Source organism: Fulvia fulva, chromosome 2, assembly GCF_020509005.1.
Source record: "Fulvia fulva chromosome 2, complete sequence".
Taxonomy (NCBI): domain Eukaryota; kingdom Fungi; phylum Ascomycota; class Dothideomycetes; order Mycosphaerellales; family Mycosphaerellaceae; genus Fulvia; species Fulvia fulva.
The window spans coordinates 5,760,344-5,773,205 of record NC_063013.1 but is presented as its reverse complement, the minus strand read 5'-3'; the positions used below and the strand labels follow the sequence as shown (position 1 = coordinate 5,773,205).

The window sequence follows — 12,862 nt, the reverse complement described above, 5'->3', positions numbered from 1 at the left end:
TCGACTCGGGAGACGAGACTACCCCTCAGTCGAACGCATCGGGCGGCGAGTTTGTCAGTCTCGAAGACTCATCTAGCGAGTCAGACGATTCCGACATGCCTACTGCTACAAGAGCCCGAAATACTGGCAGCCGCAACCGCCGTGGATCTGGTGCGGTAGATCTCGCTGCCGCTACCCAGGCTACATCCTCACAGCAGTCACGGCGGCGGAAGAGGTCAGCAGACGAAGCGGATGCCGAAGCAGGGCGCGCACCAAGACGTCGGAGGATATCCACGGAGAGAATTGAAGAGATCGATCTCGCGAACGACGAAGCGCTGTCTGCAGAGGAAGAACCTCTGCAACAGCAACAGCGAGACGCCATCAAGCAGCAGCAGTCGGAACAGGACGAAGGCCCACAGAAGATCGGAAAGAGGCAATGCATCATCTGCATGGAAAAGTTCACTAACTGTACAGCGACATCATGTGGTGAGTTCCCGTTTTGTCTAGATATTTGCGATGTACTGACAGTCATCCAGGCCACTTCTATTGCCACGAGTGCCTGACTCAGGCTCTAATGACTGGCGAGAAGAGCAGCGACCGAGGCATAGGAACCTGTCCGGTCTGCCGTAAGCCCCTATCACGCACGAACAAGAAGAAGATGGACGTCATACCGATTCAATTCATGAAGCAGTCGCAGTTCACCAAGAACCAGCAGAAGCGTGGGCTGGCGGGCTGACCCTTTAGATCTGGTTGTTTTTACTTGAGCGCGGCGTTTGGGGATGACAGATGTCAGGCCTTGGCTGGAGGTTCACGAAGGTGGAAGGGTGACAGCATGATATCCAAAGCAGTACTGTATTGCATAGACGGTTTTACTTTAACAGTAGAGATGGGCGTCCTCAGGCAAATACAGCACCAAGCGGACGACACACATGCTGCGCACTACTCTCATTGCGACCAACACCAACCCAAAAACGCTTGTATCCCGCATGTGCATGTATGATGTACAGTATCGTATCTGTAGCGCGTAAAGTGGCTTGGCATACATCACCTCGACTTCGATCGTCAGCGTGACTTGCACGCTCCCATGTGGCACAAATGGCTGTCATCGAAGCTTGTCAAAACTCTGAGTCTGTTAACTTTCCTACAGTAACTACCAGAGACTGCGTATCCATCACAAATACCGCACATCGCTGACCGGGCACTGCACACATTCACTAAGCGAAGGAGCCGCTGTTAGCTGCACGTTGCGCATCATCTGATCATCAACCTTCGAGGCTGAAGCGGCTCTGACTTCCCGAGATCTGGAACTGATTGAGCGGCCCATCCTTCGGCGCTACCAACAAGAGGTACCTCTACTCCTGAGGTGAAGTGAGGGCGAGGCATCACTTCATACCTCTTTCATTGACAACGACTCGTGTGACGTTTGCACAACGACACTTTCTTGACTCCGCCACACCAAAAACCACACTCGAAATATCACAAACACCATCCAACAACAATGGACACGTTGAAAAAGGTCATCATGGGTGATCCAAAGGCCGCATCTGGACAAGAGCCAGTATCTGGTAGCCAAGGTCAAGGCACCGCCGACGCACCATACGACCAAGGCAACCAAGAAGGTTCGTAACGCGTGGCCCGATAGCTCAATGCCTCTACATCAATGCTTGAATTGGACTGAACTAATACTTTGTAGACAACGCCGACCTGGCTGGCAAATCGGCTCAGAGCACAGGCGAGTCCCAACTGGCAACACCAAACAAGTCACAATCGGGTCAGGAGCCGATCTCCGGCAGTCAGGGTAAAGGCACTGCGGGCGAGCCTTTCGATCAAGGAAACCAGGAGGGTCAGTGCAGCGCATCTCCATGAACGTTACAGTTTAGCATTGACTAATTAGCTACCATAGACAAGTCAGACTTGGCAGGCAAAGCACCTCAACATACAGGTTAGCTTCGGCTAGTATCTAGCATTGCGTAGGTAGATGCTGATGATGGTATGAAGGATCTGCGGAGCTGGCACCTTCCTCCTCTTTGCCGCCCGACGAGTCTCTTCAGTCATCAAGCAACACACCACAACAATCCATCAAGCCGCAGGGTGTTAGCACAGGTGAAATTGGCAGTGACACGAAGCAGACCCCCGCACCACTGACCAAGAAACCTACAATCGGAAGCTCTGGCTGGTTTACAAACGCCAACCCCTTCGCCCGCAAGGCTAGTGTCTCCGAAGTAGCTGCTGAAGACAATGTTGACCCCAAGGCCAAAGAACCGAGCGGGGAGCAGTCTAGTGAGGGTGCAGAGAAGACCGACCTCGAGGGTAAAGACCTGCCACCGAATCACCCTGGTGCCGATGTTCCACCAGGTGTGAGTAACACTATCGTCGAGCCGTCCAGCATCTCACGGCCTCAGGAAGTCACATCTGGCCTCCCAAATCACCTCGGAGAAGATGTGCCGCCTGGTCCAGCGGCCGTTATGACCGATAAAGGCAAAGGTAAGGCCAGGGCGATAGACACCGACGATATCAATAGTGACGCCAGCAATCGATCAGAAGTCACGAGGGACGAGTCCATCAACACAGAGACAGGATACACGCGAAGGACATATTCTACCGCTGACACTGGAGCTTCCAGCATCTCCTCGAGACGACAGTCAGTCATACAGCAGAGTGGCAGAATCCCTACTGCGGGAGGCGTACCCCTCGGCGCCAGAGCTGCAGCAGATCGACAGCACCGACTAGATTCGTTCATACCAGAGAACGAAGCCACGAGCTCCAGTAGCCGTCTTGGAACATTCGAGTATTACGGATCGACCAAACCAATAGCTCCTACGCAAGGCATGCCCGAAGCTGGAAAGGGTACGGATGTGGGTGCAACTAAGGCTACGGCGATAGATACACCTGCTACGAAGAGCGTCGAGGACGAAAAGATTGCACGTCGTGCTTCGAAGAAAGTGAAAGGGTTCCGCAAGAGTATCAGTAAAGCTTTCAAAGGACGGGAGGGCAGTCAGTAGGTGTCAAAGCGACTGACTGGTCGCCAGAAGAAAATCTGCAGGAACATGGTGCTCGGATTGGGGTAAGGAGAACACGATTGTCGAGATCATTGCAGGATTGACGGAAAGTCGGAGTTGTACAGGCTGTGTTTAGGCATTTGAAGGCATGAGTATACCCGTCAGCAGTACTGATCGTTGACGACCTTAGGAAACAAACATGATTTTAGGCAGCATTGTGAGACATGATTTTCAAGATATAGCTACTCTTCACGAGGACACGGGTTAAGCTCAAGTGTCTTCGTTGCTTATCAGTGCCAATGGTCAGCTTGCTTGGCAGCATCGAATTTTGGGACGCAGCCCCTGAAAAGCTCAGATGTCTTTCGCAATATCCCGCGCTGATTCACTTTGCCGACACTTTGTGTAGTGGCACGAAATCGATCATGGAGAACGCCCACTTCCTTTGCTACGGACGCTCATCCAAGAAACCTCTTCTCCGTCAGTCGGTCGAAGCTGCCTCTAGAAAAGGCACCTTATCTCACGATGCACTTACCTCAAGGCAACATGAGTTCCACAAATTCCTTGCTCTGCCTACAGAGCTACAACTACAGGTACTGTCGCATATCGGACTGAAGCAGCTACTATCGATGCGCTGTACGTCTCGGTACATGAATTCCGTCATCAGTGAGCATGCCTGTGTGCTTGCCGCCCCATTCGAGAGGGCAGCCAGAAGACGACTCCAAGACTTCATTGACTACTGGTTGGACTACAGTCGTGGTGAGTACCTACTGTTCGCCATTGCCTGTACCTCGCCAAGCAGCTCACGCAGTACAGGCGACATCGATTTCCTCGAAGCACTATCCCGCTTTCTCTGGCGCCGACGTATATCAACAGACCTCACACTAATGGGCAATCTCCTCAAGGCCTTCGCCCGCTACTGGCTGCTTTCGAAACCTAATTATCAGCGACTCAGAATTAGGGACCCTCGGGCAGCGACAGCCTTGTTCTGTGATATTTGCAACATATCGTTGCACATCTTCCGCGCGTACATCGGCTTCCAATTTGATCACAAGGAGTTCAAGCCACCGCCCGGTCAAGGTCCAAGTTATGTTCATTGGAGGCCGAGTCGGATCAGCTTTGTCGTCCACTGCAGCAGATATTTGCCACCCGAAGGGTTCGGGGTTGATGTGAAATCGCTGGAAAAGTGGCACGAACTGATCAAAGGGGGGCGCAACAACCTTCCCGCTGTGATGGGTGACGACTCAAGTCCAGCTATGGGACGGCCAGATATGCCGACTCTCACAGGACTGAACTTTCACCCGCGGTGGTCTGTAAGACCTGGCAACGAGGCTCTGTTCTTTGAGGAGTGGAAAGTTCCGACGTTTCCTGTGGCCTTCAATGGCGAGTTTGCCTATGTTGTTGCGACGCGGTGGGCGTGGAACAATGTCCAAAAAAGCATGCATGAGAAAGAGTTAGACCCTTTGCACAGGGCTGCGGTGTTGATGGAGATGAGTATATGGTGAAGCGCTGTGGGCCAGTGTCGATCAGGATGCTCGATGCTCGCTGCTCGCTGCTCGCTACGCTTTGCGCTCAAGATAGCAGACTGAGATGCTGGGGCCGCTTCGACGTTGCACGGCTAAGCGACTGGAAAGAACTGTTGGGTGATCATGTGGCATCGCGAACATTCGAAGCTGTCCATAAGAAGACTCGACGGAGCACGCATCTTTCTCGACCACACACGATCGCTTCCGGACCAATTTTGGGTCGGCGACTAGCAGAATGCCTAGAGTCCACTGGTATAGGAAGCTTTGCGTGTGCAAGCGTCTATTCACCGAACCTGGCTCTAGCTTGGAATATCATGCCAAGGAATGCAGAGAGTATTGTCCACACTTTTTCGTTCGACTACTACATGCGAAGCACTTTTGTGGCACGAGAGCATGCCTTCATCGCTTAGCGTGCTGCATGTGATGCTATATCATATTAATGATATCTGCTGCTGTGGCATGAAGCATGAAGCATGAAGCATTACAGTCCTGGGCATAGTTTTTACAATCCCTGTATTTACGCTAACCCCTTCCGGCTATCCATGTCCATCTCAGAAGGTGTTGCTACCTTCAATCTCACTATCAAGAATGGGCCAAGCTCACACCTGAGGACATACAACGTATATGCAAGAGTATGCGAGAACGCTGCGAGGCAGTAATAGCCAACAATGGAGGACACACCAGGTGGTGAGCTACGCCAAGCAGTGGATACATCCTTTCTAATGAGGAAAGGTGGAAGAACAGGGGTTGTAAAAACTATGCCCAGGACTGTAATATCCGCGATGGACTCGCTATCGAAGCCAGCCATCCGGACCGAGAAAGTCTGGAAGGCGTTGCTGACGAAGCGAGTTTCTGTGTCTTGGAATGGACCACCCGTGTACTGTGTGCCTGAGGACCCGACCCAGAACGCACTAAAGTCCATGGAAGAGATAGCCAGGAACCAGATGGACAGGCTGATAGTGGTTGAGTGTATACATATGGATTGAACACCTTCTTGGAAAAGCGACAAGGTAGTAAAGGGCCACTTCGAGCCCTTCCAAGTTTTCTTGTTTGCGTCTCAACCACAGCACCTGCACGCGCAAGCGGCGAAAGGTGCGGAGGCTAATCCAGAGGACAGCAATTCATATGAAGAGGAAGATGGAGAAGCACATCTTTGCCGATGATGATCTGCAAGCTCATGAAGCTCAGTATGGGCTCATCGGTATTGAAGGCGACCATATTGGCGTCGAGAGGACTCATGCCGGCATTGGTTCAGGCTGAGGCAGAATGAAAGACCGAAAGCCAGTGTTTGTTGACACCCCAGCTTTGCTGCACTTCGATTGGGTACTTTCCCATCTGGGTAATGTTGACAGCATATCCGAACAGGATGTATGTGACTGCGTATGCTGGAATCAGATAGCATAGAACACCAACGGCATCCCGCTCGGTAACAATTTCCTTCTGCTGCTCGAAGCTGACAAAGTCCTCGAAGTGGCCGAGACTACTGACGTTGGCCCCTGGGATGGCAGTCATGAGTCGTCGCAGTCAATGAGGTAGGAGGCGGAGCAAAACAGTAATGATGGGCAGCACTCGCAAGCGCAATTATTTCCATTCCGAATCGTGGGTATCATCTATCATCTAACAGGTCGCTAAAAGCAATATCGGTATGGCCTAGAGGTACTTCTTCCAAAGCAGAAAGACTAGCGCAGCAACGACACCATAAATCGCCTTGTCGATCCAAGCAGGAATTCCATCGTCCCGTCGACGAGCTGGATGTTGTTGCTGTTGTACTACAGCAGCGGTAGCAGGCGGTACAGGCGCTGGTCCTGAGGCAGGTCTCGCGTCGGCTGATGGAGGTGATATGAGTGCAGGAACGGCTGCAGGGGGCACCTCAGAAGCTCTCGTCGCCGGGCTTGATCCCTCGCCCTTCGCTGTCGCGTCTCGCTTACTCAGATCCTCCCGATACGCCAACCTCAACTCCTCCGGCACCACATCTATCTTCTCCTCAGCACCACTCTCCTTGACTGCCGCTTCCTGCTCCTTCATGATGTCCTCATTCGTCTTCCCACATGCAGCACACTTTCCCGCCTTGCTTTGCGCCGCGAACCTCCTCCGAACCTCGTCACTGGCATCCATGCCTCCCAGCTGACCCTTGGCTTCTGTGTCCATGAAGCTGCGAATCGCGACCAGTGCCGTCCTAATGCCCCACGCCGGCTGCCATGTCTCTTCGTGATGCCCGCTGATTGAGAGGCATATCTCTCGATTGACTTCAAAGCGGCCGGTTGGCGTGAGGAACCGGAATGATGGTGGTTTGAGTGGATATGCTGGCGGGAGGACTATGCGGCCGTGGTAGATGCCGCCTTCGAAGGGAGAAGGAGCGGGTGCTCCCTTGAGGGTGAAGTGCCATTCGAAGAGGTCGTTTTCTAGTGGTGCCGCGTGGTAGTCTGTGGAGGGTGAGTTGGCGAGTTCGGATGCTTCTTTGAGGATGCGCTTGATGGTTGGGGATCTGGTTGACATAGTTGAGTCGATGTGGGGTGGGAAGGATGTAGTTGGTATGTCAATGTCGGTGGTTCATGGTGGTCAAGCGTATAAGAATGGTAGCAGTATGTAATACAGGAGCGAAAGTGCCAGGTGTTCGATCACGATTCACAGATGCATGGATGCTGGCTGACGTTGACGTTGCCATTCACCCTCCAATGCCGACGGAGCTATTTCCGCATGGTGCACCCTGGGACCCACCTTCACATGCTTTCGTTCCATACACACCACTACCACCACCACCATCATCTTTACCTTCGCCATGTCCAGCCCATCCATCCAACATCTCAAACTCCTCCTCTCCGCCACTGCGAACCGCAGCGATGCCCTCATCAGCCATCTCTCCCGCCTGCTCACTACCCACAAGGGCCTCGCCTCCAGCCTCACAACCCTTTACTACACCCTGATGTTCGTGCACTCCCGCTTGACCCGCATATTGGAGCTTCGCTATGAGAAACTCGCCTTGAGCATCGCTTCAAAGGCCTCCGGTGCTCTCCTCCCGGGCGAAACAATGGTCGCGCACATCGAAGCACCGCACCTGCGCCTGACGCAATGGTGTGCCGGAGTGAAATCGCTGGGCGATGCGACTGAGGATGTGAGATTGTTCTTGAGGTTGTTTGGATTACTGGGTGTGTACACGTGGGCGAAAGAGACGTATGTGAAAGAGCATCGAGATCCTGCGATCAAAGTATTGCTCTGGGCGCGGATAGGTGCATACAGTGGCTTCCAAATCTTTGAAAACCTGGCATATCTGGTCAGACGGGGAGTGCTACGAGGAGACAGAGCCACGGCGAACGAGGCGAAATGGTGGGCGTGGAGTGGGAGGTTCTGGGTTGCCGAGGTTGTGCTGGAGTTGTTGAGATTGGCGAGAGTGAGGCAGTTGCGGTATAACGAAGAGTTCGGAGCCGAGAAGGTTGTAGATGATGGAGTAGTGACAGTTCAAAGTCAGAAGCTGAAAGAGAAGTGGTGGTCAGACCTGTACGCATATGGCGGCTGGCTTCTGCCAGGAATTCACTTCAGCTTCCTTGACGAAGAGCACAGTCCAGTAACGGAGGCCTGGATGGGAGCTTCGGGCACGATGCCGGGCTTGATTGGACTCAGGGAAGCATGGCGTGAGACAGCATGACTGGGTGGGCATGACAGACTGCCATGATCAGGGATCATAATTCGCAACACGCTTAACTCAACTTTATCTACAGTATGGATGCCACAGCACATGCTACATCATATCCGGGTAATGTCCACACGCGCGCGATCGTACAGATTATGGCCAGCGACCTCGCCAGACTCGCGTTCTTCGTCCGAGAGTATTCGGGGTTGCACGCTCACAGCCGCGTAAGTGCCAGCGCCTCGCTTCTTGCTGAGCGTGCCAGGATTGATGCACAGTACTCCGTTGATCACCTAAATCGCGGATAAGTCAGCGACGGTTAGACTTTTGAGAGTTCGGAGCTAGCCTACCTTTGCAAAAGGGTTCAACACTGAGGGCAGTATAAGCATGTCTGGTTTGGCCTGCCAGAACTCGCCGAGCTTGTAGTACGTCAAATCAATATTGGCACCCATCGCCACTCGTTCCTCGCCACCCGGCGCAGGCGTTTCATCGGGTATAGCTGTGGGCTTTGGCAGGTCTTCGCGTGCTGCTGGCGGGAACACTGGGAAGAAGTGGCTCTGTTCGAGCACATGATTTGAGAGTCTCCCTAGAAGGTCATCATTAAATGCCTGTCCTTTCTCTGCCTGGTAGACATTCTCGCGTCTCAGCTCCGAGAGCACGTCCTGCGAGGACATGCCAACGAGCATCTCATTCATTGAGAGCGCCATAGGGTTCGCAACAAACTGTACCTGCCGCGGTAAGGCAAGCTGAGGCTTGGGAACACGATCTTGTGGCCAGGAGACGTGCTTGCTGATGGCATCTCGCATGGAAGGGACCATCACGATTGTTATGGTGGGCACTGCTTGCGCAAGCTTTTGGAGCGGTTGACTGATGAGTATTCTGAACACATCGAGGATTGTGGCTTGGTCTGGTTGTATCTTTGCATCCGACGGCAGATGTGGTTCGAAGTCACCAGAAGCTACAACGGGATGCTCGAGGTCCAGGAACGGTCCTGTCAATACGAGCACATCCGATCGGTCGGACTCTGCTTTTTCCAACAGTGCGTATAGGGGTGCGAAAGAAAGGTCGGTGTCGGTTGTGTATGGTCCACTGCCAACCAGCATGCTCAAAGGTCTCGGCTCACCGTCCGCTCCAGTCGAACGATCGTTGTGCAATGCAATGTCCTCCGTCCGTGACGCCGCTGGTGGAAGCATCGGCATTGAAAACACTTCCGTCGCTGCGAAGAACTCCCCGCTGACATTGGTCCCTTTCAGAGCCACGATCTTGCCAGGAAAGAAGTCAAATCCGAGACCTCCCATCTTCAAGGGCACCCGCATGCCCGCGCCCATCCGTCTACTCGTTTCCAACACCATGCTGGCCGCATTAAGCTTGCCAGTCGGTGTATCGCACGCTATTCTGCCCACCGTGACGATCTCGGCCGTGGATTGTGCTGCTGGGTTCCCAAACGCTGTATCCGGTAGTTCATAATGCTTCTGCACTTGATCCATGAAGCTATCAATCCGGTCGTCCAGGATTTCCGACGCTTCAGACAGTTTCATGGCCATCGGCTTGTATGCAAATTTTGGCAAGTCTATGGCTGCCTTCAGCTTTACTCGTGCTTCTGCGGGAGGAATTTCTGATGGTGTAGCAGTTGGAAGGTGTGAGTTGATCGATTCCACGATATCACCAGCATTCTTGCGATCCTGAAATGCAACAGTAGGAACATTTCTTGCTGCCACCGCTGCCGGTGTTTTGTTGTCTGCTGGCGAGCTGTTCAAGCCGCTTCGCACGGCTTTCGAGGACGGCGTGTCGAAGTTGGTGGATTTCCTCTTCGCAGCATTTATCCGTGAGGCAGGAGCTGAAGACACCATGCCATCAAGCATACCAAACACATCTCCTCCAGCTGTGCCTCCTCTTGGTGTGGCTGTTGTTCTCTTAGCAGCTGCATGGCTCGTGTGCACCTTCCTCGAGTCGCGCTCCAAGGCATCTTGCAATGTCTTCTTGAAGTCTCGCACAGTCTTGTAGTCGAGTTTGGTCGTCTCTGCGCCCATCTGTATGACATAGCTGTCCCATTTGTAGTAGAGGTCCTCCGGTGTCAAGGACATTAGCTGTATGATGTGCAAGAGTTCGGTGACGACATCTTGGGGAAGAGGCGCATCTGGGGGAGCAAAGAACTGGTTGATTGCTTTCTCGACGTCCGCCATCTTGTTGCTGTACAATGTCAATCTGTTTCGATAGAATCGATCTGTTTCGCGGCGTCGTCAAGTCAGACGACGCGACCAACATTGACTTCAACGCGAGACCACCGCGCTAGGGCTCTAGCGTGTTTTCGGCTGACGATCTGGCAGGGATCATGGCCTGCGTCAATTCACGTCGGCACGGTAGGGTTCCTTCACCTCAAAGCGCCTCACTCTTCACTCACCATGGAGCTGTCCCTCTGCACATGGTCCTCCCTGAGACATGCACTCGAGACACTCAATACATGTATGCGAAGACGCAAGATCTCACGGCACATCGACGACTTTCATACAAGGATTGCCGAGAAAAGAGGCCACTGCCTTTGCAGGAGACGGCCTTGGGACGTGGCAAGATCGAATGCGTCTTATCAGTGCAAGACAGTGCTGCAGCGTGTATGTGGTAAGAGCTTAAGAAACAGAAGGCTAGTGACACGATCACAATCTGTCGTTGGCCTTCATGTAGACAGCATTTGGTCCTTCTTGGCGCATTGGTCCGTCGATCGGGATGGAATGTTAATAATGCGGCATCACATGTAGCGTCAAGTCTTGAAAGCCACTGATCAGTCGCAACTTTCCAGCATGCACTACCTAGGTATACAGCGTTGATGCTACTCGCCGCTCTTTCCTCACACACCCTTGTAATGCGCGCGTGCAACGGCTGGCAAGCACGCTACTCTTGACCCAACTCAAGCTGAGGCTGGTGTTCCAGATTCTGCAGCGCCAACACGTAAGCTCACAACACAACACGACTTTACTTGCCACCAGAAAGCCATGGCAGCAGCAGGAGCACCAGCTGCCGCCGCAGCCCAGCCACCAGCGTCTGCCACAATCGAGCAAGTCGCTGCGCCAGCCAACTCAGCAGCAACATCGTCCAGCGCCACAAGCCAACCGCGAGGTTGACGATGCTGGTAGCTCACCATGACCTGCAAGCAAAGAAGCTACCAAAGAGCAAGACGCCTGTCAATGCCGACAAATACACTACCAGGATGCTGCTGAAGCGAGTGCATACGACCACCGATGTCGCAGACGCGAAGGACTTCACCACAGCCATCGTCAAGCTGTAAGCAAACTGAAGGGTGCCAGACATCTTCGCGTGTCTGAGACATCTGCTGACCTTGAACCCTTTGCTTTTAGGTACAAGGGCAACGGCTTGTACCCACTCAGCGCGATCAAGAAGCTTGCCACCTTCCCAGACACTTTCGACCTGGCAGTTGACCAACTGTTCGAGGCATTCTCCAAAGCTAGCAGTCCCGCCAACTACATGGACCACATGAAGTATTGGAGGTCGATCAGAAAGCCACAAGGCGCCTTCGGTCGCTACATCAAGAACTTCGATCAAGCTTTGGCCTGGATGATCTGCTCACACTGGCTCCACCTGCTGAAGGAGGGTCGAGACCTCGACTGGCTGCCCATGTACTTGGATGATCGCATCCGAAAGGTATGGAGTGCGCTACTCGGCGCGTCATCACCTCCATTCAAGTATCGAGACGTCTTGACCAAGAAGGACCCTTCAATCTTCAGCACTGCTCTTGGCCTATTGAAGTTCTGCCAAACACGATGTGCTGTCGGGATCAAGGTCATGCGCGTTGCGGGTCACCGTCTCCCGCCAGAGCTAGTCAACGCGATCAAGGAGATGGCCATCGGACGTGGCGAGTTTCTGAATATGGTGAAGCTCATGCTTAACGCAGGTGATCAAGGATGCGCACGGATGCTTGTATTCCCTCCAGGTGTGCCACCACGAGGATTCAGCCGAATGCTTCGCACGCCACGCTGGGCAGATCCGTTGAAAGAATTCCTAGAACTCTGTCCAACAGTTGGCAACTGATGCAGCATACACATTGGCTTGAAGGGGTGTGCCAGTATGGTTAGGGGATTGCTGTGACAGTGTACGCAAGCAAGTTGCTAGGGGAAAACATGGTTGAACCGGACAAATGCTGGGCTCACTGCAAAGAAGCGCACGGCAACAACACGGTCTCGTAGGGGAAGAACCAAGCGGCAGCAAGACATTGAACGCTGAGAGCATGACGTGCAAGAGCCTGCGAGATTGTAAGTAGTCATGGAGGAGAACCTTCTTGAGTCCAAATACGGTATGCGACTGAAGTGAACCAAGGACAATATCAGGGAGATGTACACACCTTCTGAGCGTACTTACCTTCAGCATGACACGAAGGCAGCGCGAGAGGCTCCATACTTCGTGCATTGAACCTTCAATTTGTCGTCTTGCCTCTTCTGCTTGCGTGTTTATAGTAATTCCGACCGAAGCAAATATGTGTGAGCGAGAGCGAAGAGCAGAAGATGAGTCGCTTGGCCAGGCACATCGCTTGGCCACCAGTGGGCGTGGTGTGCCAGAGGAAAGCGATAATATTATGGTCTCGCCAACCAGTGGATAATGAATACGACTGTTGTGCGGAATAGATGTGACCGCCGTCTGAAGTAACCCAGCTGATAGACATTTGAGCAAGAGCTGAATGCTGAAGATGGAGAAGTTGTTGTTACAGTATGTTGTCGCCGACGGGAGTG

The 12,862-nt window shown here is 53.0% G+C and overlaps 8 protein-coding genes across 8 annotated transcripts; 5 read left to right on the top strand and 3 right to left on the bottom strand.

Annotated features, from left to right (window-relative positions):
• Nucleotides 1-95: 95 nt before the first annotated feature.
• Nucleotides 96-715, top strand: CLAFUR5_03538 (uncharacterized protein; the record flags this gene model as incomplete). Its single annotated transcript, XM_047902686.1, has 2 exons — nucleotides 96-465; nucleotides 516-715. 2 exons carry the CDS (start codon nucleotides 96-98, stop codon nucleotides 713-715), a joined length of 570 nt encoding a protein of 189 aa, XP_047758638.1.
• Nucleotides 716-1,477: 762 nt separating this feature from the next.
• CLAFUR5_03537 (uncharacterized protein) lies at nucleotides 1,478-2,981 on the top strand (the record flags this gene model as incomplete). The annotated part of the gene is made up of 4 exons (XM_047902685.1): nucleotides 1,478-1,598; nucleotides 1,673-1,822; nucleotides 1,883-1,921; nucleotides 1,978-2,981. 4 exons carry the CDS (start codon nucleotides 1,478-1,480, stop codon nucleotides 2,979-2,981), a joined length of 1,314 nt encoding a protein of 437 aa, XP_047758639.1.
• A 419-nt stretch (nucleotides 2,982-3,400) lies between these two features.
• On the top strand, nucleotides 3,401-4,480 carry CLAFUR5_03536 (uncharacterized protein; the record flags this gene model as incomplete). Its single annotated transcript, XM_047902684.1, has 1 exon — nucleotides 3,401-4,480. One exon carries the CDS (start codon nucleotides 3,401-3,403, stop codon nucleotides 4,478-4,480), a length of 1,080 nt encoding a protein of 359 aa, XP_047758640.1.
• Nucleotides 4,481-5,752: 1,272 nt separating this feature from the next.
• CLAFUR5_03535 (uncharacterized protein) lies at nucleotides 5,753-6,013 on the bottom strand (the record flags this gene model as incomplete). Its single annotated transcript, XM_047902683.1, has 1 exon — nucleotides 5,753-6,013. The coding sequence occupies one exon, from the start codon at nucleotides 6,011-6,013 to the stop codon at nucleotides 5,753-5,755; it is 261 nt and encodes an 86-aa protein (XP_047758641.1).
• Nucleotides 6,014-6,151: 138 nt separating this feature from the next.
• Nucleotides 6,152-6,997, bottom strand: CLAFUR5_03534 (Ubiquitin-conjugating enzyme E2 J1; the record flags this gene model as incomplete). The annotated part of the gene is made up of 1 exon (XM_047902682.1): nucleotides 6,152-6,997. The coding sequence occupies one exon, from the start codon at nucleotides 6,995-6,997 to the stop codon at nucleotides 6,152-6,154; it is 846 nt and encodes a 281-aa protein (XP_047758642.1).
• A 283-nt stretch (nucleotides 6,998-7,280) lies between these two features.
• CLAFUR5_03533 (uncharacterized protein) lies at nucleotides 7,281-8,144 on the top strand (the record flags this gene model as incomplete). The annotated part of the gene is made up of 1 exon (XM_047902681.1): nucleotides 7,281-8,144. The coding sequence occupies one exon, from the start codon at nucleotides 7,281-7,283 to the stop codon at nucleotides 8,142-8,144; it is 864 nt and encodes a 287-aa protein (XP_047758643.1).
• A 98-nt stretch (nucleotides 8,145-8,242) lies between these two features.
• On the bottom strand, nucleotides 8,243-10,309 carry CLAFUR5_03532 (DNA polymerase alpha subunit B; the record flags this gene model as incomplete). The annotated part of the gene is made up of 2 exons (XM_047902680.1): nucleotides 8,243-8,419; nucleotides 8,477-10,309. 2 exons carry the CDS (start codon nucleotides 10,307-10,309, stop codon nucleotides 8,243-8,245), a joined length of 2,010 nt encoding a protein of 669 aa, XP_047758644.1.
• Nucleotides 10,310-11,244: 935 nt separating this feature from the next.
• On the top strand, nucleotides 11,245-12,167 carry CLAFUR5_03531 (uncharacterized protein; the record flags this gene model as incomplete). Its single annotated transcript, XM_047902679.1, has 2 exons — nucleotides 11,245-11,402; nucleotides 11,477-12,167. 2 exons carry the CDS (start codon nucleotides 11,245-11,247, stop codon nucleotides 12,165-12,167), a joined length of 849 nt encoding a protein of 282 aa, XP_047758645.1.
• Nucleotides 12,168-12,862: the final 695 nt, after the last annotated feature.